The sequence below is a fragment of the Ambystoma mexicanum genome, chromosome 6p, assembly GCF_040938575.1.
Source record: "Ambystoma mexicanum isolate Mex_15411 chromosome 6p, UKY_AmexF1_1, whole genome shotgun sequence".
Lineage (NCBI taxonomy): Eukaryota > Metazoa > Chordata > Amphibia > Caudata > Ambystomatidae > Ambystoma > Ambystoma mexicanum.
In genome coordinates, this window is record NC_090935.1 from 1,000,057,234 (window position 1) to 1,000,082,341 (window position 25,108).

General features: G+C 48.2%; 1 protein-coding gene across 1 annotated transcript in view; it reads left to right on the plus strand.

Moving 5' to 3' along the window:
* Positions 1–25,108, plus strand: part of LMNB1 (lamin B1) — a 505,711-nt gene that overhangs the window by 196,517 nt on the left and 284,086 nt on the right. Inside the window, exon 4 of the mRNA XM_069625602.1 lies at positions 499–666. Coding sequence (XP_069481703.1) covers positions 499–666 — 168 coding nt within the window. The remainder of the gene's footprint in view (positions 1–498; positions 667–25,108) is intronic.

The window sequence follows — 25,108 nt, forward strand, 5'->3', positions numbered from 1 at the left end:
CTCCTCTCCCTTGCTGAACGCCTGGCTGAAACTGTTCTGGTTACCCTCTGGCCACTCTCTGATCGAGGGCCCAGGTCCTCTTCCTTGCCAGTTGCACACCTCAACTGCCTCCCTGGCAACCCCCGCACTTGGTCCGTTTTCTGTATCCCTACAGTCCTCCACCAGCACTTGACACCTGATGCCTGCACTTACCCTTGCACTTGCCACCAGGTGGCTGTACTTGTCTTATTGTTTATATTCGATTTATCCCATGTACTGCACTGTCCCCTCCCCCACACTCACCCTCCCACCTCCTCCCTTGCCGCGTTGCGCCTTCAAACACTTGTGTATAGGCGCGTTATAAATGCCATATCATACCTGCCATTTTTGTTTTTAAAATCTTCATCAGGTCTACAAAGACAAGTGGGCAGTCTGTCCCTTTGCTAACCCCAACATCACTAACTACTTTTGTTTTTCGTTGTTTGCAGTGTTTTTATATTCCGGTTTTTGTTTTTCCAGGAAATTAAGGAAACCAGCAGACGGCACGACACCCGTATTGTTGAGGTGGATTCTGGGCGCCAGGAATATGAGTTTAAGCTGGCAGAAGCTCTTCAAGATATTAGAGAGCAACATGACTTCCAAGTAAAACTTTACAAAGAAGAACTAGAACAAACCTATCATGCCAAGGTATGCCTTTTGTATGAATGAGCTGCTAATTTGACTGAAGACTGTTAAAATCAATCATTGAAATTGTCCAGTGATTTTACAAACATTGCTATTATGTGAGTATTTTTAGTGTTTGCTGTTGTAACTTTACAAGAGATGAGCGGACATTCCGTTTGGAGGGACATTAAGACTGGCAAAGCCTTGTTGGATTTGGAAAATACTTAATGTAATAGTGTTGGATCCCCCAGGTAAACAAAGATTCATGCAGAATTGAGAAATGTGTGCTAGCTTTCAGTTTCATCAGGCAAACAAGTTTTTGAATGAGTTTGTAAGTGGCACGTTTACTTTTGTGGCCAGTTACCATCCTTGGTCCGTATATTTTGAAGGGATGGAGGGAAGTGGGGATGGTTAGTTGAAGGGTAACTGTATGTTGGATGACTGTGTAAGGTTTTTCTTATAGTGCAGTTGTCATTGTTATGAATTTATAGAACTGTATCCTTGTGTGAGTGTAATCTCTGCAGTCTGGTATCCAAAAGTCTAGTCTGGTAATGCTTTGAGTGTTATTTCCTATGTCATGAGGGTACTCTTGCATCCTGTCAAATACTAAACAGTTCTTTACATTTCAGAGTAGCAGCAACTGCGCCAGCAAACCTTTCCTGATTGCTTTCAATCTAGTTTGTATAGTGAGTCCTAGGTCTAGTTTACAAAGTAATGTTAAGAGACTCTTGAAGGCTTTCCTCCAGTTGATCTCCAGGAACTACTTTGGGCACGTTTGTGCAAAGGTAACTTCCACCAAAGACTGCGCAACTCTCACTACTCTGCCTTGATCGCCCGAATGTGGCAGCCTGGATAGAAAATACTTTACACAGGGGTAAACATTTCAAGTTGCAAGTTACTGGCCAGCCATAAAGTAACTAGTCCCATTAATTGTACACATACTACAATGGTTATTACTTGCCAAGAGTGAATTCTCTAGCAAATGGACAGTGGTGGGTAAACCTGTTTTACATAGTTACTATTTCCTTCTAGGTTGGACTCTTGTGACTCCTAAAGAACGTGGGTACTTGATACATTGTGGCGCGCTACTGTTTTATAAAGTGTTTTCTTTTTGTAAGCTGCACGTTTATTTTATTGACTAAACTTTTATTCATGAAAATATTCTGTGGACTCTCTCATATTGGTTATCCATGAAGGAGGTCATGCTTAATTTATTGGACATTTCTATGGTGCCTTTACATCAGTGTTTCCAGGTGTCAAAAGGGGAGGGGGAACAGGGAGGATATAACAAGAAAAAACGGTCATACTAGGCCTTCTGACAATTTGATTGTGCAGGAATTAGTGTGTAGGGATGGGGAAGGTCCCAGGGTTGAAGCAGGGTAAGTGCTAGAGGAGTGTGAACCAACTCGCGCCATCTCCGGCGTTTGACCTGGATTGCTGTCTCAACTACCACTTGAAGATCCCGGTGAGCTTGAATGAATCACTAATTGTAGCTAGTTTGGCGAGATATACCCCAGGCCCATGACCACCGTGGCCTATCTCTTGAACGCAGGCTTCTCTGCAACTCTTCATGAGGGTATTTCTCAACCTGAATCTCAATGCCATTTTGGGGTTTCCCTTGTCCCATTTAGTGGGACTCATAAACTCCCTGCTGGTTCTCCTGGAGGTTTCACTTTATTTTCAACAAATGAACTTCTACTGAAGCCTCGCAGTCACTGCGACAATGTTTCCTGTTCTGTAGCTCATATGATTGTTTTTAAGCACCCGATTGTGCTCCCATTTGATTCAGCCACTCTACGTGTCTTGTGGAGTAGGCTGGTGGCAGCTGTAATTTAGTGTCTCCTTCAAAGGTGCAGTCACATTTACATTGTGTAACCCAATATGCCAAAATGGTAGTCCTTGGGGTGCTGGGGCATTTATTTATTGCTGCAAGCCATTTGTTTTTGGGCAGCCCCTTTGTGTGGACCACGTGACATGCCAAAAAATGTTTCTAATGCTGATGGGGCTCAGAGCTAAGCCCTGCATGCCCTGTGGTGCCACTTTTTATAGCCATCCTGATGAGCCCGTGTCTTCCTGGTGTTTGACAGGCTGGCTTGGACTAGCCCGTGAGTGAATTATTTAAGGGGAAACCCTGTGCAGTCCTCAGTTTCTAACGTAAATTTCTGGAAGATTGGTAGGTGGTTGCTCATTCTGAAGACCCCTGGCTGGACCATGACCCATTTGTCAGTTTTCCCAGTTTCTTTGGCTTCCTGAATTACTTACTGAGCTTTGCCTCCTTGCTGGACTGGCTTTCCAGTGCTGGCAGTTTGATTCATTGCCATGCTGGCTCTGTGCCTACATGTTAGTTGTGGGTCGCCACTACTATGCCTCTGCTCATTCTTGGGCTGACCTGGGTCTCCTACATTCATTATTCCCTTTGTGAGTCTGTTTGACTTCGCACCATCGCCCCCCCCCCCCCCCCCCCCCCTCGGCCTAAATTCTCTGTTGGACGGGGGTGGAGATCTGAGGGGGGTCATACTCCAATCTGTCAGTATCACCACTGGTCTTGGGTAACTACATTGTCCCCGACCTGTGCTTGCTTCCCCCTGCCAGCTCCTAAACATGTCTCCAGTGACTAGGACCCAGGGACGAGTACTTCTAGTCTTTTATTTGTATAACGCTCCCAGCCTGTGGGCCTCTGTGCGCATTTCTTACATAAGGTTGCAGAAGGTACAATGGCAAATATCGCAATTTACAGAGTACAATTTACATGAAGAGAAGAAATATCCAGAATTTACATAATTGCAAGGGTACATTTCTTACAATTGCACTGGGTTTAGACATTTATGATATGATATGGTAATCAGAGGGTCTCCTGGGTCGGAGTAGTGGGCGGGATTGGATGGGGGCGGGGGGGTTTGCGTCCGTCTCCAAATGGCTCTATTGGTTATAGAACTGGAGCTCTTTGAGGGGCTGGCTCCTTTGGTGTTTTGCTGGACCTTGGGTTGAAGCGATTTACCTAGCTTTAAACCATATTTGCAGCTTTCCCAACTACTAGGTCCAGTTGTGTTGGCAAACGTCTGAATTCCTGCAAAGAGACTAAAGTCTACGTACCTTACTTTGTCCTTCAAGTTAAAACTGAAATCCTCCTAGGCTCAAGGAAATCCCCCCAAACTCCACCAAATACACTCGCTTCACCATCGACTACACTAATATACCAGTCTCCACATCAGTAAAGACCCTCTGAGTTTACATAGACTCCACACTCTCGATGACAAGACAGGTAAGGGCCATCTCCTCCGCCTCTGCTCACAACTAAACCCATAACTGCCATAAAACCCTTTCTCACCACTCAAAACTGCTTATCCATTGCCAGAGCCACAATAGGAGCTAGACCCGATACTGCAATGCCCTTCTAGCAGGCACCTCTACCAAAAAGCAGGCTTCAAATAGTACAAAACAACGTGCTCCTTGCAGCCTTGCACATTTCAAAAAGTGACCACATATCTCAGGCCAGACGCAAAGCCCACTGGCTACCAGTCAAGGAAAGGATCGATTTCAAAATTCTCACCCTCCCGCACAAATCTCTCCGCCCCATCCTACCTGTCAAACTATAGCCAAAAACATCTCGACCCGCCCCACAAGGAGCCACCATGCAAACCAACTCTGTGTACCTTCCATAAGAAGAGCCGACGCCGGTGGCATTGGCTTCGCCCACATAGCACCTAAACTCTGGAATGCCCTGCCCAATGCACTCCATGCAGAACCGTCCTTGCTCGCCTTTCGCAAATCCCTCAACCACGCTATTCACATAACCCTCAACATTCCCCAGCCCTCTTCGCCAGACGACTTCTTATGCACTGTATGACATTCATGTACCATGTAACCCCAAGATGAACGTAAATGCGAATGTCAATCTAACTATTCCTTCCTTTGTAACCAGCAATATATATCTGTAACAGCACCACGATGCCCCAGGGCTGATGTGCGCTTTAAAAATACGAATACATTTTTTTTGTACACTAGAGGCTCGCCGGATTAATGACACTAATGTGTAGGGTATCATCCCCACTCCATAGCATTATAATGAATAGGACTGGCTACCAGGGGTTGATCTTACAATTAGCATTAAGAGTGGGTACAGTCTATACTATGCACTTTTTAACTTGTGTTTTACACCATGTTGTGTACTAAACATCTAGTTAGTTTACGTTCTGGTGACTTGTGACTGTAAATTCTTCAGTACACCGGTCTAGTTTTTTCTTTGACTGTTGGGACCAACAGTACCTGTCCCACCAGCCATTCCCTCTCCCCTTGAGTGAAGCCAGAGAGTTTGATCTGTTTTTGGAACTATGTGCTTAAAGAGAAAGTTACATTGAGTCACAGTACAGGGAACTACATATGAGTCTTATGCGAAACCCAATAGTGAACAGCTGCCTAGGAAATGTGTTGATATCCAAGCTTATACCCTTTTGCGACCGATACATCACCCGAATACTCAGAGCAAAAAGGGTCATCTGTTTAAAAAAAATGGATTATATCAAAGACAAATGTGCAGTCTTTCTAAATCAACTGCCATACCCCAGCTGTACACAAGTGTGCACAGGGGTTGACTGAGGGAATTGTGCGAAAGCGGGACCCAAGACTCACCGTCAGCCAAAGGGTGGGGTGGTTGGGAGCAACCTAAGCTTTCATTGTAGGCTGCCTAAAATCGGCTGAAATAAATCTGTTTATTAGGCGACCTACAAAAGCGAAACTAAGACCTAGAACTGATGTATCTGGATGTGAGTCCTGGATTTGTTGTCGGTGCACATGTAGTGACAGTTCCTGATCACCTTTTCTGGTGGGTATTATGGTTGTGCTCTTGTAGGAGAATCTTACTGATTCCTTCCAGCGTGTGGATTTGGGCTGCTCTTACCTTTTTGGTCTGTTACTGGAAGTTTGGTGTTGGTATGATCCACCCAGAGGGTTTTCTCCAATTGCAACAACCAAGTTGTTGTATAGTTTGCAAGGCTGTGGTGCTACTGTTCAGGCATGCAAGGTTTCTTCTATTTCAGCCCTAGTTGGACAGGCTCACGATTCCTTTCTAACGGATTGTAACCTTTTGGACAACTGTTTGCAATGGTCCAAACCCAACTGGCAGCCCGTGGCCCCTGCTTCTCCAGCCTGGGCTCTGGCATGGATTCACATGCTCATGATTCCTTCTCAGGCTGGGAATCCTCAGTAAAAAGAAAGGTTTCACTTACAAACTAGTTCTCATCTAAACAAATCGCTGTCCTCTCGGTCACACTGCCACCATCCAATGACGGTCCTCTCCCGAAGACCCTCCTCTGGCAGACATTCAGATTTTCACTGCACACTTCAGTTTTGGGAGTCCTCATTTGCTGTACGAGCTACTTCTACGTTTTTTTTTGTTGTTGATCTTCTCCATCTGCTGATCGTTGAGTGCATTTCAGTGCTCCTTAAGGGGCGAAGATCGTCAAAGTTTCCTTCACGCTCTCAGACCATGACTGAGGGAAGATCCCTCTTCAGAACCTGCACCAAGTGCAGGGTACGGAATGTGTTTGTGGAGGACAAACCCCTGCAATGCCTCAATTTTCATCGGACCACAAGCAAAGAGTGCGAGATCTGCCTCAGCTTCTCCGAGAAGATAACGGATAGGCACAGTAGACTGGCGGTGTGGCTGAACGCCAAGACCTCTGCTTCTGAGCAGGGTCATGTCTCACTCTGGACTGGCCAGTCCGAGGAGCAGGCTTCTAAGCCAGTGAGGGCCAAAGACTAGGCCAAGCACCGCAAGTGTGCATCTTGGGGTCGCCGCGCAAGCGGGGTCCCGCGATGGACAGGCCACAATCGACATCCCCATCCATAGCCAGCCAGCAATTGAGCTTCTCCTTGGAAATCGAAATCGTCCAACCCGGCTGAGCTGTAGGAGAAGCCAGCGAAGGAGAAGACTGCCAAACTTCCATAGGAAACCCAATTGGCTCAGGAGAAGCCTTCGCCACAAGGTGCAGACACTGCTATGTTAGTTGCACCCCTTCAGGGAAGGGAGGTGCAGCCAGTCTAAGCTGAGCGTAGAGGGACTTCTGTCAATTCTTCAATCATACCGGTGAGCGCGATTCTTGCTGCAACGCATGTTGAAAGTTGACTCCAACGTCATGAGTTGTCTTGGGCGCCCCCACCTCTATGGTCCTAAAGGGATAAGCTGCACAAGAGTAGTGGACACCCGTATAGGCTGTAAGTACTGTACGCACATGTAACTGGGTTGGCGATGCAAGCAGAAGTCGGGCAGTAACCAAGGGAACACCACAAAGCAGTGCACAATCAGCGGTGGGGGACATGCATCAGGCAGTATGAAAGCGCGTCCCCCAGGAGGGTCATGGCCAGCAGTGAGTAACCTAAGCCTGCATTAAGGAAGAGAAACCTACAAAGCGGAGCATGTGCACTAAAGAGACCTGCTGAGCTCTGGGCATGCGCATGATATGACCGATTGATGCAGTACTGTAAATAAAGTCAGACAATGGTATATTCAACCCACATATTTTAAGAAGTCAAAATCTTCAACTCCAAGCAGGGAGAAACAGAGAATATTAAGACAGCAGCACACTGTTTGGTGTGTCCCGGTAGGAGAATAACCTATAGGAAGTGTAAAAGGTGGTGTCATTTCGCCAATTTTTGTAAATTATTCGATGGGTGGAAGGAAAGTAGTATGTTAATAATTAGTCACACCATTCGTCTGGCGAGGAGGAAGAACAAATTGAGGTGGTAACAGTGAACATGGTAATGTGTAGTGAGGATGATTGCAATAGCCCATTTGCAGACGTTTGTATGAATGGGCAGTCTTAGCGGATGATGGCTGATTCAGGTGCGCTGTAATTGATGTCACAAGACACATGAGAATGTGGTTGGAGGGGTGATAAGTGAGCTATTGCTGTCGGATAAGAAACCGGAAGGGTACAATCTGGGTAAAATTTGTTATTGGAGATTTTGTTGTCTTCCTGCAATTCAAAGGAAGGGGAAACTCAAGGGAAGTTGTCACTAAGAGTGAGGGAGATATTATTGGGGTGGAAAGAACAGGAGGGTCTGAGGATAAGGCTGGACCCAAACACGTTTAGTAAGTGTTGCATGTGAGTGATGGGAGCATATTTGAGAGCTATCCGAAGGTGTTCTTGAAGGACATTGGTTGTGTGAAGGGGATGGTGCATAAGATTTCCCTAAAGGAAGGGAGTATTCCTGTAGCTGCAAAATTGTCCTTTACTGATGTTGAAACGGTGTGAGGAACAAATTGAAGAAGTTGAGGGATGCAGGGATAATACTACCTGCTGGTAGTGTGATCTCCCCTGGTTGTAGTGAAGGAAAGTGATGATCTGAGATTGTGCGTGGATTTAGGAACTTAACACATGGGTGATTTCACAGACATCGGTTTCCCAATATGACAGTTGTTGGCAATGATTGGTGAGGCTAAATTATTTTCAAAGTTGGACATCTGCCGATCATCAGATAAGCCTGGATGAAAGCTCTAAAAAAACAGGTTTCATCACTGAAGGAGTATCGATTCTGCAGAATGCCATTTGACCTTGTGTCGCCCTAATAGTTTCTCAAAAAGTCATGGACATATTGTTGAAAGATTTACCTGGTGTTTGTTTTGTGGAGATAGTGGGGGGGGGGGGGGGGGGGGGAGAAACATGAGAATGTAACTAAGGTTGTGTGAATTCTGGAGAAGAGGTGTTACATTAAAGGCAGAGAAAGTGTTTTTGGTAGGAAAGTAGTTGTATACCTTGATCATGAGATCTAGTGAAGGGTTGAGACCTAAAATATTTGGTGGACTGGATCAAGTCGGTAAGGGCGACGGAGAATAAAGGGAGCTTAGAACTTTTTTTGGGATGATCGAATTCTATCAAATTTGTATCCAGTTTTTCAGACAAGTTGCCAGGATGAGCAGTTTTCCCAAGAAGGGTGCAGAATTTGTTTGGGATGGAGACTGAGAATTTCAAATGATAAAGTGAGATTGATATGGCGAAACCATTAGATATGTTTGATATTATAATGAAAAGAATCATCGCAGTAGATGCCAGTGACATGGGGATCGGGGCTGTTTTAACACAAATGGAAGAGAATGGACTGGAGGTCATTGTAACCCATGCCTCTCAGATGTTAAGGCAGCAGAAAATGATTCTGTGTTGGAAAAGTCCCTGGCTTATCACTGGGGCGAGGGGAGTTTAGCAATGTTGTGTGGGGCGCAGAATTTGTTATTGGGACAGACCATCAACCATAGTCATTTTTGAGAAGAGGAGACTAGAGAAGGTTTCGAGGAGTAGCTTGTTTGGTGGCTAGGATGCAAGGACACAAATTTATCATGGAAGGGAAAATGTGTTGGCGGATCATGTATCTCGAGTGAGGGAGTGTGTGTGGAGGGAAGGTTGAGTCTGTGGAGGAAGAGGCGATTATGGATACTGTGTATGTTATGTATGATTGAGTATTCACTCCTGAGCAGTGGACAAGGATGTTGAGGGAGGAGGATGTTTTTGTCCAAGTGATGAGGTTTGTTGAAGAGGGTTGGCCAGAGAAAAGATTACTTAGTGGGGAGGTCTGAGTTGTGTGAAGGAAGTAATTCTGTACTTGTAGGATAGGACACTTGTACCTTTGTCATTGAGAAGGAAGTTGGTTGACCTTGCCCATGGTCATATTGGTGTGACACTGTCCTAAGGAGTGAGTATTGGTTGCCAGGCTTTGATTGGGATGTGGAGAATATGGTGGAGAGATGTATAGTGTGAGGTATCGTGAAAGAATGTGGTTGCACAGTTTCAGCCACTCGTGAAGGTGGACACACCGGAAAAGGTGTGGAGTGAGTGCTTTGTATGTTTTGGGGTCCAGTGGATCACTTCTAGGGTAACGAGCTGTTAAGCCTGTGAGAAGAGTTAAAATGAACTTGAAAAAATAAGCCAATGCAATTCCAAACTGACAAGAGCGCGGATAAAGGCAATGAGCCAAGTACCCCAAGCTTAAACAGTACTTCTGGTTTGAACAAGTGGCCCAGCAGGATTTTCTTGCTACAGTGGTGCAGAGCCTTGTTTTTGAGCCTCAGTCGTGGGGACAAGAGGGAGGATGTCTGAGGGCTCTTGCAGCAGCACTTGGGAAGTCGTCAGCAGCTATGGGCTCTTTTGGGTTCAGCTGCAATTCGCAGTTTCAGCACTTGGCAAATTGCACTGATGCGGATCTCTAATAGTGGTTGCACTCTTCGCTCCCTCGATCCGGCACTCTGACGAGGACTATGGATCTGGATGTCCTGCTTCGGGATGGTCCTTAGTCTCCTGGAGCTTCAGGTCGGATTCGTTCCGTAGCAGACATTGTGATTGACTATGGACACTTGACCCCTGGCATTGGGCTCTCACAGCAATGAAGCACAATCAGTCCGGATGGTGGTTCAGTGGAGTTGGTCTCTGGGTTAGTTGGTCCCACTAACCCAAGAGGAGAAGTTGTTATATCTGGAGCATCTGTCAGGCTTCACCAAGCAATTCAAAGGTCCAGGAGGTTGCAGCAAGCTTCGTTCCCAGTTTCTTCGGGTGTTTCTTCCGTGTTAGACTCTGCCTGTAGTCCACAAACCCTTGCCTTTTCAAGCCGGTGTCTTTCACACCGCAGGGTGGCTGTCCTGAACGGCCAGCCAATCGGGATTAGTTTCATTCAGACATTCCTAGAGACAAAGGACAGGTGAGTTTCGGGACCCTCCCCCACATTTTGTCTTTCCAGACACACTGGAACCAGGGGTGGGCTTCAGGGCTGAAGCCCGCCGAAGGCAAGACAAAAGGGCTCAAACCTGTCTCAACGCAGAGTAAAACCCAAGAAAGACTTCACAAAATGGCAAAAGACTGTGGCCATTTCGACAAAATGGTCACCCATGGGTGCTGTACTGCAGCTGAGGGTTCAGCCTGCAGTAAGAAAGCACAATGGTAGGAAAAAGTAAACCATTGCCACCAGCCATTTAAAGTAGTGAGGGTAACATAAAAATCCTACATTAGCATGTAGAATAAGGGGGAAGAGAAATGCCAAGTAACCCCCCTTCCCCCAGCACGCCACATAAGATGGCGTGTGCTGGACCTACAAAGAAAAGCTAAGTAAAGTCAATTTCACTTTACTATTCTTGGGAACTGTAGTTCACCCAAGAAAAGCTATTCAAACCCTAAGAGAAATCTAAAGGATTTCTCTGACGCTACACTGAAGTACTGTCGCCATACAAAAAGCAGATGCCTATGGAGTTTGGCAGACTCCAAAAACAGTGGGACTCCATCTGGTAAAAACACATGAAGGAGTGAAGTCTCACTCCCGGGGGTAAAAATGAAAAAAAATCCTGAGTCCAGCAAAAGAACTGGGTCTCTAAGGTTGAAGGGAATTGGCACAGAAATGAGTTCTTTCTAACAGCGTCCCACCCACCTTCCCCACTAGTAAACCTACCAAGAGTATTTCATGTGTTACTTGCCCAGACCCTTAGGTATCACGGCGAGGTTACAGACAGCTTGAAAATGCACACATTTCATTGAATCATATTGGCCAATTACGATTGGCAAGACAAGGTACATAAAAGTACATCTATTCATGACACAAACCTATATTCATGGGGAAATATATTTACATCAGGTTGTGATGTCTATGGTATTACTATTGATTAAATAGCCAAGTTTTCGGCAGTTTTTTAATCAATTGAGTTATCATTTTTTGATGGGGAGCCGCAGAGAGTTCCAGTGTTTGGGGGCCAAGTACTGAAAACAAGCTCCTCCTGCTCTGGTCTTTTTTAAAGTGGGGTATTGTGAGTAATGAGTGGTTATAAGATCTTGGGGATTCTGGTATTAGCGTTATTACGTGGTTTAGGTAGATGGGAGCATTTTCATGTAGGCATTGAAAGTGGTGCACAATGTTTTGAATAAGATTCTATCTTTGATAGGGAGACAATGGTGCTCTCCTTGTTTTAGATATGTGATCAGATGTTCTTATTCCGAGGGCAGCCCTGAGTGCTTTAATTTGTATCAACTGCAATTTGTTAATGTTGGTGGCCGTAGTGACTAGAAATAATGTGGTGTAGTTGTCTAGTCTTGGTAAAATCAAGGCCCTGGCTAACGTGATGCAATTGGAGGGGGAGGAGGGTCCGGAATTGGCGGCTGAGTGAGAAGCTTAGAAGTGTAGGACATGGAGGAAGAGTGTGCTAATGTGTTTGGTCAGGGAGAGGTTTGAGTCTAGGTATACTCCTAGTGTTTTGATAAGTTGGAGTACAGGGATGATGGTGCCATCTATGTTGATGGTGGCATAGTCTGTTTGTAGGACGTTTATTTTGGCTTGTGAGCCCACAATGAGAATCTGTCTTCTCATTAAGACATGGGCTGTTTATGTCCATCCAGTTTTGGATTATGGAAAAGATTTTATTTATGGTGGATGTCTTGTGTATAGTTCCCTGTGAGTGTGATGAGTATCTGGGTGTAATCTGCAAAGTTGGTGTAGATGACACCCATATCATCCAAAGCTGAGAAGAGGAGCTTTGTGGAAGTGTTGTGGAGAGTGGGAGATGAGCAGGATCCTTGTGGGACACCTATTGGTACTGTTATGGGGTCTGCAGCTTCTTTGCCTATGGATACTCTGGAAGTTCGTTCTGCCAGGAATGATTTGATCCATGTGTTGCCGTCCTAGGAGAAATAAATTGAAATCTTTAGCTAGGGTAATGCAGAGCTTGTTATGGTCGACCACTGCAGATAAATCGAATAGGGGATACAGAGCTTTCCTGAATCTCTGGAGTCTATTTTGATTTTGAGGTCCAAAAGAGCTGTTTACGTGCTGTGGTTGCGGCAGAAGCCAGATTGTCTGGTGGCAAGGAGCGAGTTCCAAGTGTGCTTGGACTTGATTGTAGGCTATTTTATCAAGGATTTTTAGTAAGGATGGGACCGTTGTTATTGGTCTATAGTTAGTGGGGTCAAGGTTGGATGTTTTTAGCAAGGGCTAACCCAAGCTTCCTTGATGCTAGCTGCCACCATGTTTTGGTCAAAGGCATTACGAATTGTGTTTTGATGGGTGTCTGTGCATGAGCGCAGGGTTTGACTAATTTAGCCGGGGCGGAATCTCCCTTGCAATTGGAGGCTGTAAGCTTGGAGATGGTGTTGAACACCAAGTCTTGTGAGACCGGTGTGAACTGGAAGGTTGGTTTGGTGTTACCATTGATGGTAGGGGATGAGTCAGTGGCATATTCGTCAGCTAGGAATTTTAGTTTGGGTTTTATTTTGGAGGTTGATCTTGGCAGCAAGATCGTCTTGGATAGTGGTACACCATTCTTTACTAGAGTTGATGCAGTTGGTAATTGGTGTTGGGTTTTCGAGTTCTTAAAATTGAAAAGTTCTTTAGAGTCGGATGCTGCATTACTGATTTGAGTGTTAAAAGTGTTTGCTTTGTGGTTAGTGATGGCTGTTTTGTAGATTCTGTTGGCTGTTTCTGGCGATGGAGGTTTTCTAAAAGTGTTCATGGGCCCGTTTGGTTCTCCTGAGTGACTAGTTCCTCATTAAACCAGAAGCACGAACGTAAGCGTCTGTGTTCAAAGGGGATTGAGTCTGTGCCCCTGCGCTATACATTTAAAGGGGAAGCTAAATGTTTTGCTGCCAATCGTTCCATTACCAACCCCATGTTACACCCATAAGGATTGATTAAAGGGGACTAGCGAGTGTGTACTCTAGTCACTACGGTAGTATCTTTAATATCTGTAGCTTGTGGATCTGCTTTGATCACATGCTCTGCTTAGTCTGACATTTTGTGGCAGTTGCAGAGTATTAAAAGATTTATTTTCGAATTTCGAAGGGACGTAGACGGGGCGTGATTAGTAATACTATCCCTAGTGTGACGCGTACTGTACCCATGGTCTTGCACTCGTCTAGGTCCCTCAGATTGCAAATGCAGAGTACTCTTCCAGGCTGGCTTTTTGATTTACTACTGTTTTAATTGTAGACAGTCTTCCTTTCCTTGGTTCGTTACGCCACAAGACTTCAACCAAACCGCTCGGCAGCTCCTGACAAACACTCATGTTGTCGTCTGACCAGACGCGGCCTTTCGGGACTCTTCAGGCTTCTGCCCATTACAGTAGGGAGAGAGGGGCTAGGTTCTCTATACTGAATTCTTTTAGAGAATGTTTATCCCATTTATTCTATTTTCATTCATGGACAAAACCCCATTTTAAATTTGGCCCTCCTGCCACCATAAATTCCCATGGAAAGACGTGCAGTGTGTAATCACTGTTTCCAGAGGGATCATGCCGAAAAGCACTGTTAATCCAGTCCGCTTATTGGGGCCGAAAACCATAAAGGATCGGCGAAGGAAACAATGGGCCACAACGCCATGCAGGCCGAGGCCTCCATGGACCTAACGGTAGACTCCAGCGAGGGCAGCTGCAGTGTCATGAGTGACGCAGCGGGCGATCTGTCGGAACCCCAAGTGCAGTCCCCTGACTCCAGAAGCAGCCTGGTGTTCCTGTGATGGAGAAGACCCTGGCGCCCGGTGCACACATACGCCAAGGACATACCCCATGGACGACACTACACTGAGCCCTGTGTGGTGACTGGGGATAAAGCCTCGGGTTCCACAGTCCCCTGTGCCATCGCGCACGCTTTTGCCTCATGGCAGTTCCCGACACCACACATACGCCCTCATTTAGTGTGCTGAAGAACATGTGGCGAAAGGCATTTCGGCGTCTCCTAAAAACGCCAAAAATACAAGTGCTAATCAATCAAGTCTGTGATTCACTACTCAAGGTAAGGCCCACCCTCATGTCATTTTACAACAGAACAATTTAACATTATAGGGAGAATGTCCCGTTTCGTGGACTTTATGGACAAACACCCTCGCCAATTGACTGTTCTTGAGACTCCTCACAGCCAGGGGCATCAGCAGAGCCATCCCTACCAAGTCTTGCCTTGAGCCATTGCCCAGCACCCCTGCTCTAGACACTCCAGCCTCAGCATTTCAAGTCACCTCTCTACCAAGACCATCTCTGCGCTCGTATTATGTTAAAGCAGCGTGTCGGGGGGGGAGGGAGGTGGGGGCGGCACCTCTATATCCAACAAAGTTCTAGAACGATGACATTTACATAGTGCAGTTGCCAGAACATCAGGACCAGCTGGTAGCAGATTTGCCAGTTGACGACAGACTCGTACAACAAACTGCTAATAAAGGTGGCGTAACATCTATCGACTCTCAGACACAGCTTGATAAAGACTTTGTGGAGGATATCCTGGGGGACAAAAAGGCTGTCACCCAATGTATACCTTTACAAGGGTGGTCAATCCAAGGATAGAAAAGCTTTTCCGACCTGCACCCACTAACACCTCCCCCCCGTCCTGTATATCGGGGGCCAGCTCAGACCACATTCTCTCTAGCCCTCACCACCAGAAAGAGGGCAGGCACTCTCCCCTGGCGTCGGCAGAAGCCCCGCCAGCCGAAAATAAAAAGATGTATACGTTTGGGAGAAAGGTTGCTTCCTCTGCAGCATACCAGACAACACTGTTAGCTAGTTACGGTTGCCATAAATGGGATGAGCTGGAACAACTAGAAACTGTCCCAGAGCCACTTAATACTCAACTGCTTAAAACGGTCTCAGTAGGCAAACAAATCTACACTGCATTCTGAAAAACAATCGATGTGGTGGATAATGCAGGACGCATCCTAGCGGAGGGGACACTTAAGTGGTATGCCTGGTTTAGGCAGTCCAGTTTTTAAGAGGGTTGCTCGAGTCTCTAGCTTAAATATGCCAATGGAGCTAAATGTTTTTATTTGGGAAGGCCGCAGAGGACACCCTCAAATCCTGGCCCCAAACTCTAGATTTGCAGGTCAGGATACACAGTGGTCCTTTGAAAGCTTGAGTAGGAACCTGTCCGAGACCAAACAAAGATGGAATCAAAGAGGTAGCAGCAGAACCTCACCTGGGAGAGAGACTGCACCACCTAAGCAATGACGTGCTGTTTCAGGTCCCCTCCATGTCACTCCAGTAGGCGGCTCACTTCCTCAACCACACAGCCTACGGACAGTGGACACTCGCTACTGCCCAAAGACAGATCCACTTCCTGGAACACTTGACAGTCCGTGAGGCTCTTCAGGCCTTTCAGCATCAGTGCAGGTCCTCAGACAGCACCATGGCCATGTTGTATCTGAACAAGCAGGGAAGCGCACTCTAGTCTGTCCAAGCTATCCCAAAAAGTATGGAGGTGGGTACTCGCAGAACATGTTTATAACATCCCAACACGTTCCAGGGGAACGCAAGTCTCTGGCAGACACCCTCTCTTGGAAGAACACAAGTGACAACTCGACCGATAACCTAGACAGAATATTTTCACTATGGGGGTCACCCCCACTAGACTTTGCCACACAGCTAAAGCCCAAACTTCAAGTCCAGGTTTCCCCAGGGTCCAAGGGGAATGCCCTGCGGATGAACTGGTCCCCCCCCCCTTCCAACACTGAGCATGATAGTGCACATGATGCACCAGGAACAAGTAATCCTGATCCTGGTTGCTCCCATGTGGGCAGCGAGACCGCCTTGGTTTCAACATCTGCTCAAGCTGGCAATGTGTGACCCGATCAAGCTACCATGCCCGTAAAACATGTTGACACAACACAAGGGGCTTCCCTCCACCCACGCCCATAATCGATGAACTTGACAGCTCGGCTCCTGAAGTCAGTTTGACAACTTGACCCTTCCATCAAGTTGTATGGATATCCTCAAGGAGGCACAAAAACCCAACACCAGGCACTGCTATTTTAATAAGTGTAAAAGATTTGTTAAGGTGCACATCACAATCACTAAATCCATTAATGTTCTCCAGGTACCATTCTACACTACATGCTAAACTTAATAGACTCCGGCCTAGTATTCAAGTCCTTAAAGCTACGTCTGGGGGTCCTATTGGCTTATACCACTTCACAGAACAAGGTGTCCTGGTGGAAAGTGCCTGTCATTAAGGCATTCATGGAAGAGGCTGTTCCGCCCCCCCCCCCCCCCCCCCCCCCAAGCCCTTCCCTGCCCCCCACCCACCCCAATTTCCAAACCTCCCCCGGGTTGAGATCTCAGTGGTGTGATCTCCGAGCTCATGGGGCCACACTGCCACACTTCGAGCCTATGCACAAGGACAGCCTAAAAAATCTTAACTATAAAACTGCGTTCCTGATAGCTATCACCTACAGAAAATGAGACTGAGCCACAGGCTTTGTCTGTACAAGACCCCTTTTTCATTATACACAAGGACAACGTTTTCCTCACACATCCTAGGTTCTCCAGCATGGGGTCTGGCATGGAGTCACATGCTCATGAATATGCCAGTCGGCAGGCCGGGAATCCTCGGTAAAAGTTCAGTTTCATTTATAAACTGTCTTTGAGCTCTGGGTCATACTGCCCCAGACATTGACTGCCCTCCAACTAAGACCCTCCCCAGGCAGCCATCTTCAGATTTTTACTGCACGTTAAAGTGTTGGGAGTCCTCGCATTTTGCTGTTCAAGCTTTGTTTTTTTCAGTTTTTTATATAGGAAATCTGTTTTCGTTTATTTCCCCGAGCCCCCCCACCACCCTGCCGAGTGTGGTCAATTGCTTAACCTTCCGATTAACGGGGATCCGTTTTTCGGCATCTCATCTCCCTTAAAGGACAGAAATCGAGTTTCTTCGTGGAAGCTTCCAGAAGGCCTTCAGGCCTACACTGCCATGTCGGAGGAGAAGGATGGAGCCTCCTTCAAACTGTGCACCAGCTGCTGTTTGTGGAATGTCTTCATGGACACTGAGCATTCCCAGTGCCAGTATTGTCTGCACCAGACGCATAAGATTGTGAGATCTGCTGTGGCTTCCCCAAGCGCACGATGAAGGATTGACACGTCCGGTTGGCGACATGGCTCAGGACCAGGGCCTCTACCCCAGGTGACTCTCAGGGGCATGCCTCCTTTTGGATCCAGCCAACCTGAGCAGGCTTCAAGACCTTTCAGGGCGCTCCATCCATGGAAGCCCAAAACAAGACCAACCGCTGAGTCTGCTTCCGTTGGGGTGGCCGCACAAGTGGGTCCTGCGACGGTCAGTGCGCGTTCATCATATCTGGTGCTTGCTGTCCAGCCACCGCTCTAGCTCTTCGTCCAAGAGAAAGTAAGCGACCCTGGGGAAGCTGCAGGAGACTCTGGGAAAAGGCCAAGGTGTCCTGGATAGAGTTGGACCAAAGGGGGCTGACCCCAGTACAGGGTGCCCCGGCGAAGGCAAGGGTGGCTCTTCCTCCCAGACGGGAGGCTTCATTCAAGCCGCTGGAGAAGAGGAAGCCAGACCTTAGCCCATGACTGACACCCCCTCCCCCTGGGACCCGTAAGGAGGACGGTGGGGGTGGGGGGGGGAGAGGGAGGTCGCAGCAAAGAACTCCAGGCAACTGACATTTCTTCGTCCGAGATACTTTCTGTCCACACCATCCACGGTGGTGAGGATGACGGAAACGTTGGAGAGGGGGCAACGTGGATGACGACATGGGCCCTGCGATCCTATCCCCAGGTGCCCATTTTGCCGGATATCCCCCCCCCCCCATGCTGGTGTCTGATTCAGAGGACCCTCCACATGCTGGATTCAGAAGATGCAGACTGCGGCACCACTGGTGACCGTTTTGACACCGGGGCAACCACTGGTGAGTAGGAAGAGGCATCTTACTCCAGTCCAACCGTAGCTGGGACGAGTAACGCTCACCTGATTCCCGTAGAGGCGCCGGTCTTGACTGGGCGTATACCGTATCTTCAAAGGTGATGTGTAACACACGGCTGGCTCTTTGGGCTGGACCTCTGTGCACTGTATGTTTGACTCGAAGGGTAAGATGTCTGCAGATAGAAAATATGGGATTAATGAAATGGGTTATTGAATGTCTCTCTTCGTCCCTTTCTCTTCTCCAGCATTGGATCTTTCATGGATTCACATGCTTTGAATATTCCCCGTCGTCAGGCTGGGAATCCCCGGTACATTATATAGACCCTTTCCCGTAGGAAAACTTTTTCGACGCTTATGCGTCCTATCCACCTCGTTTTGTATCATGCGTGCCCGTGCCGTCAGGACGTCATGATATAAATACAGGCCCCGCCCCCGCGCTCCCTCAGATTTCAACCGTCTTTCAAAGCAGTGGGATCTTCGTGTTACTACTAGTGATAACTAGATTGTTCTTTTGTCTGTTTCGCGTAAGCGAAGTTCAAATCTGGAGAATTATGTCTGGAAAGGCGTTATTTCGCCCATGTGCAACCTGTGGCCTCAAAAAGGTTTATGAAGGAGACGGCCACATGGACTGTATCTACTGTCTCCACCCGCACCACACGGCGGATACATGTGAGATATGCCAGGGTTTCTCCCAAAAAACCCTTAAGGACCGTAAAAGAAGGCTGGTCGACTGGCTTAATGACGGAGCGGGTGCCTACCCGGCTTCGGAAGTTGGCTCCACGGCCTCCAGGAGCAAGTCGGAGCCTCCATCGAAGAAGGTGCGGCCAGCAGAAATTCGCCCTGAGGACAAGCATAAGGGGAAACATGCTGGATCCTCCTCATCTCATAAAAAGCCCTCCTCCTCCTCATCATCTAAGACGGAGAGGCTGGCGCTGTCTAAATCCTCCTCAGGGGACCGTCCCAGGTCTTCCGTGAGTCGAGAAGCTTCAGCCGGGAAGTCGGCATCAAAATCGACAACGAAGTCTAAAGGCTCGACGACGACGACTTCCTCGTCGACCTCGGTGTCTTTGACGATGCCTATTACCGTTCAAGCAGCAGCGGTTGGGATTCCTTCGTCGACGGAAACTCAGTCTATGGCTTGGCTGCCTGAGGTCTATGACCCGATCCCCCCTGAGGTCTTACTGCAGCCAGACACGGCCTGCTCGGCGGAAGGGGAAGGTGACATGGTTCTGCAGCCATTGGATTTAGGCTTACGGCCTTCCACGTCGACGACGACGGCGACGAGTGCGAGCGGGGGTATGGTACCTATATCATCCACGTTGCTGAACCCCCAGACAGTTTTGTCTCTGGATGTGCTTAATACTCTTCAGAAGCTACTACAGCGGCTGGATACCCAGTTCCCTCAACCTGGGACGTCATCGTCACTTCTGTCTGTACCTTCCGTCGACGAGCAAACTTGTACGGCTCGCTCGTCGACGAATCACCCATCGGCTCCCCAGGCGGTAAAAGATCGTCCTCGAGCTCAGGAGGAGGGTGAGTTGTCGGAGTCCGACTCTATACATGATGACTCTGGGTCAGACATCTCCCTGTCACCGTCGAGGGACCCGACATGGAATTCGGATGTAGAATTGGAGTCTACGAGGAGCCAGACACAGCCATCTCCCCCTGATGATGTGGGAGCCTTCCATGCAATGATGGGGAAAGCGTGTTCCGAATTCGGCTTGATTCCTGAGGAGCAGAGGAAAGACTGTTTCCTTTTTGACCATATGGGTCAAAGGAGAAAATCGGTATTTGCCATCCCAATCCTTGACCACGTGTGGCAAGAAGGTCTCAAAACGATGCGCCATCCGTTCTCGGAACCAGCCATAAAGGGACGGATCGAGAAAAAGTTTAAAGCTCCGGAGTCCACTCCAAAATGTCTAACATCACAGCCTTTGTCTGACTCGGTGGTGTCGGCGGCAGCAGCTAGGAAGGCCAGGGTCCAGCAAAAATGTTCAACGCCACCGGAAAGCGAGGCTAGGAGGCAGGACGCATTTGGAAAGAAGGTGCTCTCGGTCGGAGCGACGACAGTAAGAGCAGCCAATTCCTTAGCGATCGTGTCACGATATGATAGGGAAATGTGGCACAAATTAGCCCCTATCCTAGAACACCTGCCAGACGAACACCGAAAAGCAGCTATGTTACTGGTGCGGGACGGCGAGGAGGCCTCGAACCACGCTATTAATATCGCAGTGGACCTAGCAGAGTCTGGTTTCAAACAAATCAACCATGGAGTAGTGCTTCGTCGACAAGCGTGGCTCAAATGTACTACTTTCCGTCCTGAAGTACAGTACAAAGTCCTGGACATGCCATGCGAAGGGGAGCACCTGTTTGGCGAAAAGGTTGATGAAGCGCTGAAAGGGATGAAAGAAGACACGGATACTGCTAGGTCCCTCGGCGCCCTTCAAACGGGTAGAAATTTTCGCTCTTTTCGCCCTTTCAGAGGTGCTTCTGGAAACTCCCGCTTTGGAGCCTCGAGGGACCGTGGATTTAACAGGCCCTCGTACTCTTCACAAGGGTTCAGACGAGCGTCCCAGTCGGCACGTGGAAGCAGGGACTATCAAGCCTCCAGGCGGCGAGGCTCAGGTCCGTCGTCAACGAAGAACAAGCAAACCAGCAACCAATGACGGCCTTCGGAACGTCCTGGGGGGTCGAGTCTCTCATCACTTCGACCGATGGAAATGCATCACCAAAGATCGATGGGTCCTAGACACGATTCGCATGGGTCATGCGCTGCAATTCAAAGACAAGCCTCCGCGTCTTCCTCCTTTATTCTCGACACAGCCCCACCTCCAAATCCTACGACAAGAGGCGGAGCTTATGTTGCGAAAAGGGGCGGTAGAGAGAGTTCCTGTGGCACAGGAAGGCCAAGGAGTTTATTCCAGGTTCTTTGTTGTCAAAAAGCCAAACGGCAAATGGAGGCCCATTCTCGACCTGAGGGTACTCAACAAGTGGCTAAAGAGCCAAAAATTCAAAATGCTAAAACTCCAAGAGGTTATCAGATCGGTGCAACCCATGGACTATCTCTCTTCACTAGACCTTCAGGATGCTTATTTTCACATCCCAATACGCCCACGACACAGGAGATATTTAAGATTCGTCGTCGGGAGAAAGCATTTTCAGTTCAAGGTCCTCCCGTTCGGGCTCAAGTCCTCCCCCAGGACGTTCACCAAGTGCTTGGCCCCTATAGCGGCCCATTTAAGGAAGGATGGTCATCATGTCTATCCATATCTAGACGACTGGCTAATCAGAGGGTCATCCAAGGAACAAACACGAGACAGTCTACGAGCCACAATGTCCATCTTACAGGAACTGGGCTTCGCAATAAACTTCAACAAGTCCTCAGTAGAGCCTTCGAGGACCTTGGTCTTTCTAGGAGCGGAGTTTCATACGCACACAAGCCTGGTGAAACCATCCAGCGAAAGAATTCAGAAACTTCAAAACAAGGCGTCGGAATGGAGCGGCGGTACCAGAGTCTCTGTGCGCAAGTACATGTCCCTGCTAGGGACCATGTCGTCCTGCATTCCGTTAATAAACAACTGCCGTCTGTTTATGAGGCCTTGCCAGGAATTTCTAGCGGACCGTTGGGCACAGAGCAGAGGTCGCTGGTCCGACAGACTGGTCGTCGACGAACAACTAGTTCAAGCACTCGGCTGGTGGAAAGTGTCTACTCACCTAACGAGAGGGATGCCTCTACTGGAACCAGAGTTCCAAAAGACGGTGGTGACGGATGCATCGCTGAGCGGATGGGGAGCTCATCTGGATATGTTACAGGTACAAGGCCAGTGGTCTTTGCAGGAGTCCTCCCTGCATATCAACCTGCTAGAACTGAGAGCAGTGCGATGGGCTCTGAAGTCTTTTCTTCCGCAACTGAGGGACTCGGTGGTGCGTGTCATGACGGACAACACCACTACGATGTTCTACTTGAGGAAACAAGGAGGGACACGTTCCAGGTCCCTATCGACAGAGGCACAGAAAATCTGGCATTGGGCCCTTCAACACAACATACAAATCTTAGCATTTCACCTACCAGGAGTGAAAAACGTGGAAGCCGATGCCCTCAGCAGAGAAATGAACGAAGTTCACGAATGGGTGCTGAACGACCAACAACTTCAACAAGTATTCAAGGAATGGGGACACCCTTCCATAGACCTGTTTGCAACGAAGAACAACAAGAAATGCCATCAGTACGCAAGCAGATGGCCTCAGCAGGGCTCACTGGGGGATGCGTTCTCATTCCCATGGACGAACAAATTCCTGTACGCATTTCCTCCTTTTCCCCTTGTCAGGAGGACGTTGCAATGGATCCTCAGGTACCCATGTCGGGTAATTCTGGTGGCCCCATACTGGGCCAGACAAGTGTGGTTTTCAGACCTACTACACTTAGCGGCGGCGGAACCGATGAGATTCCAGAAGACCCCCGACCTTCTGTCTCGACAGGAGGGTGTCGTTTGGCATCACGACCCGGACAGCCTCAAGTTGACGGCCTGGCTCCTGACTTCGCCGAATTTGGTCGGCTAACGATTCCGGAGGACTGTCGACGTATCCTGCAAGCGGCAAGAGCACCTTCCACAAACGCCTCATACGCGTACAAATGGAAAAGGTTCTGTCAATGGTGTGAGGATCAACCAGGTTTGGCCCCGCAATCGATTAGGCCGGAACAGCTCCTTCCATACTTGCTGTTATTAGCTCAAATGGGCCTGTCGGTGTCGTCAATAAAAGTACACCTAGCAGCCATTTCCAGGTTTACTCGTCGACGGCACTCGGCACCATTGTTCAGCGACCGCCTGATTAAGCACTTCCTTAAAGGCCTCTTTCGGAGTTTCCCTCCAGAGAAGAAATTTCCACCGGAGTGGAGCCTCAATCTGATCTTAACGTCTCTTATGAAACCTCCGTTTGAGCCAATGTCATCATCGTCTCTGAAGTTTCTGTCGTGGAAATTGGCCTTCCTGGTGGCCATCACTTCAGCCCGACGTATCTCAGAAGTCCAGGCTCTAATGGTGGACCCACCATACTTACGATTTTTCAAGACCAAGGTAGTCCTAGCCACTAACCCACAGTTCATACCAAAAGCTCCTTCGGTGTTTCATAAACACTCTTCTATCGTGTTGCCTACGTTTTTTCCGGAGCCATGCTCGGGAGCGGAGCGCATGCTACACACATTGGATGTAAAAAGGGCTCTCAAGTTTTATCTTCATCGTACGCAACCGTTCAGAGAAACGAGACAGCTGTTTGTGGCCTATGGGTTGGGTGCTAGAGGAAAAGCCATTTCAAAGCAAGGACTTTCAAGATGGGTGTCATCTACCATCTCGTACTGCCATTCCAAGGCAGGGAAGCCTCTTCTACGACGGCCAAGAGCTCATTCAACTAGAGCAGCGGCATCGTCGACGGCACTGTGGGCCGGAGTCCCTCTAGGGGACATCTGCATGGCGGCTACCTGGGCGACTACACACACCTTTACCCGCCATTACTGCCTGTCGCAGCAACATGCCGAAGACACCCGGATGGGACAGGCGGTGCTTCGACACCTATTCCAGTAAGGTAAGCCCCGGCTGCGGGGTGGCATCCTGTGGAATTTATGACTGTATGTGGTCCGTTTTTTCCCTATGTAAACTATTACTGATGTATACATAATCTTAGGGAACGGCCTTTTGCGAAGAATGTATAGGGGTTTGCATGCACACCTCCTCTTGGGGGTAGTACTGCTATGTAATCTATTCAAAGCATGTGAATCCATGAAAGATCCAATGCTGGAGAAGGGAATAGTTTCTTACCTGTAACTCCATTTCTCCAGCATTGGTATCTTTCATGGATTCACATGCGCCCACCTGCCTCCCCTGATCATGCAAACCGGTTCCCCCACTACTTTGGGGGCCGAAATCTGAGGGAGCGCGGGGGCGGGGCCTGTATTTATATCATGACGTCCTGACGGCACGGGCACGCATGATACAAAACGAGGTGGATAGGACGCATAAGCGTCGAAAAAGTTTTCCTACGGGAAAGGGTCTATATAATGTACCGGGGATTCCCAGCCTGACGACGGGGAATATTCAAAGCATGTGAATCCATGAAAGATACCAATGCTGGAGAAATGGAGTTACAGGTAAGAAACTATTCCCTTCTCCTGTAGAACCCCGAAGGTTAACACTCTCACCTTATGTAAGTGAATGCTGTGCTCTCCATCTGCCTCGGGGCAGGGTGCTGTAACCAGTTTCTTCACTGGATAAGGGGAGCAGGCCTCTTGACTTCAGAGGACTGCTGTCCGTCGTTTACTGCACGAACTGTAAGTTTCGAGTAATTCTAATGTCTTTAAAGTCTTTAGTAATGATATCTCTTGTTTTGCAGGGTTCCGGCGATGGTGGATGACGGGCTGAAGTGAGTTGAAGATGGAGCCCGTGTGATGAATAGAAGCGCCTGGAAGCACGTAAGTAAGCGCTTGTTGCCTGCTTCACGATGCGCTCTAACTGTCTTTTTATTTTTCAGGTACAAGTTCGGAGCGGCTGCAGGGTGCTGGATTACCCACTGGGTTAGATGTGGAAAGGAGTAATGGCACGTGAGTATTAAAGTTCCCCAATGTCTTTAAACGCACCTTGTTTTGTCTTTCAGATGCGGGATGCAGCGCCGAAGACCTCCGGAGCGTGCAAAGAGTTGGTAAGCTTTTGTCTTTCAGATGCCGGAATGCAGTGTGAAGACCTCCGGAGCGCACGAAGAGTAGGTAAGCCTTTGTCTTTCAGAATGCAGCGCGAGGCGTTGGTGACAGCCGATGGCCCGGGTAAGTGAAG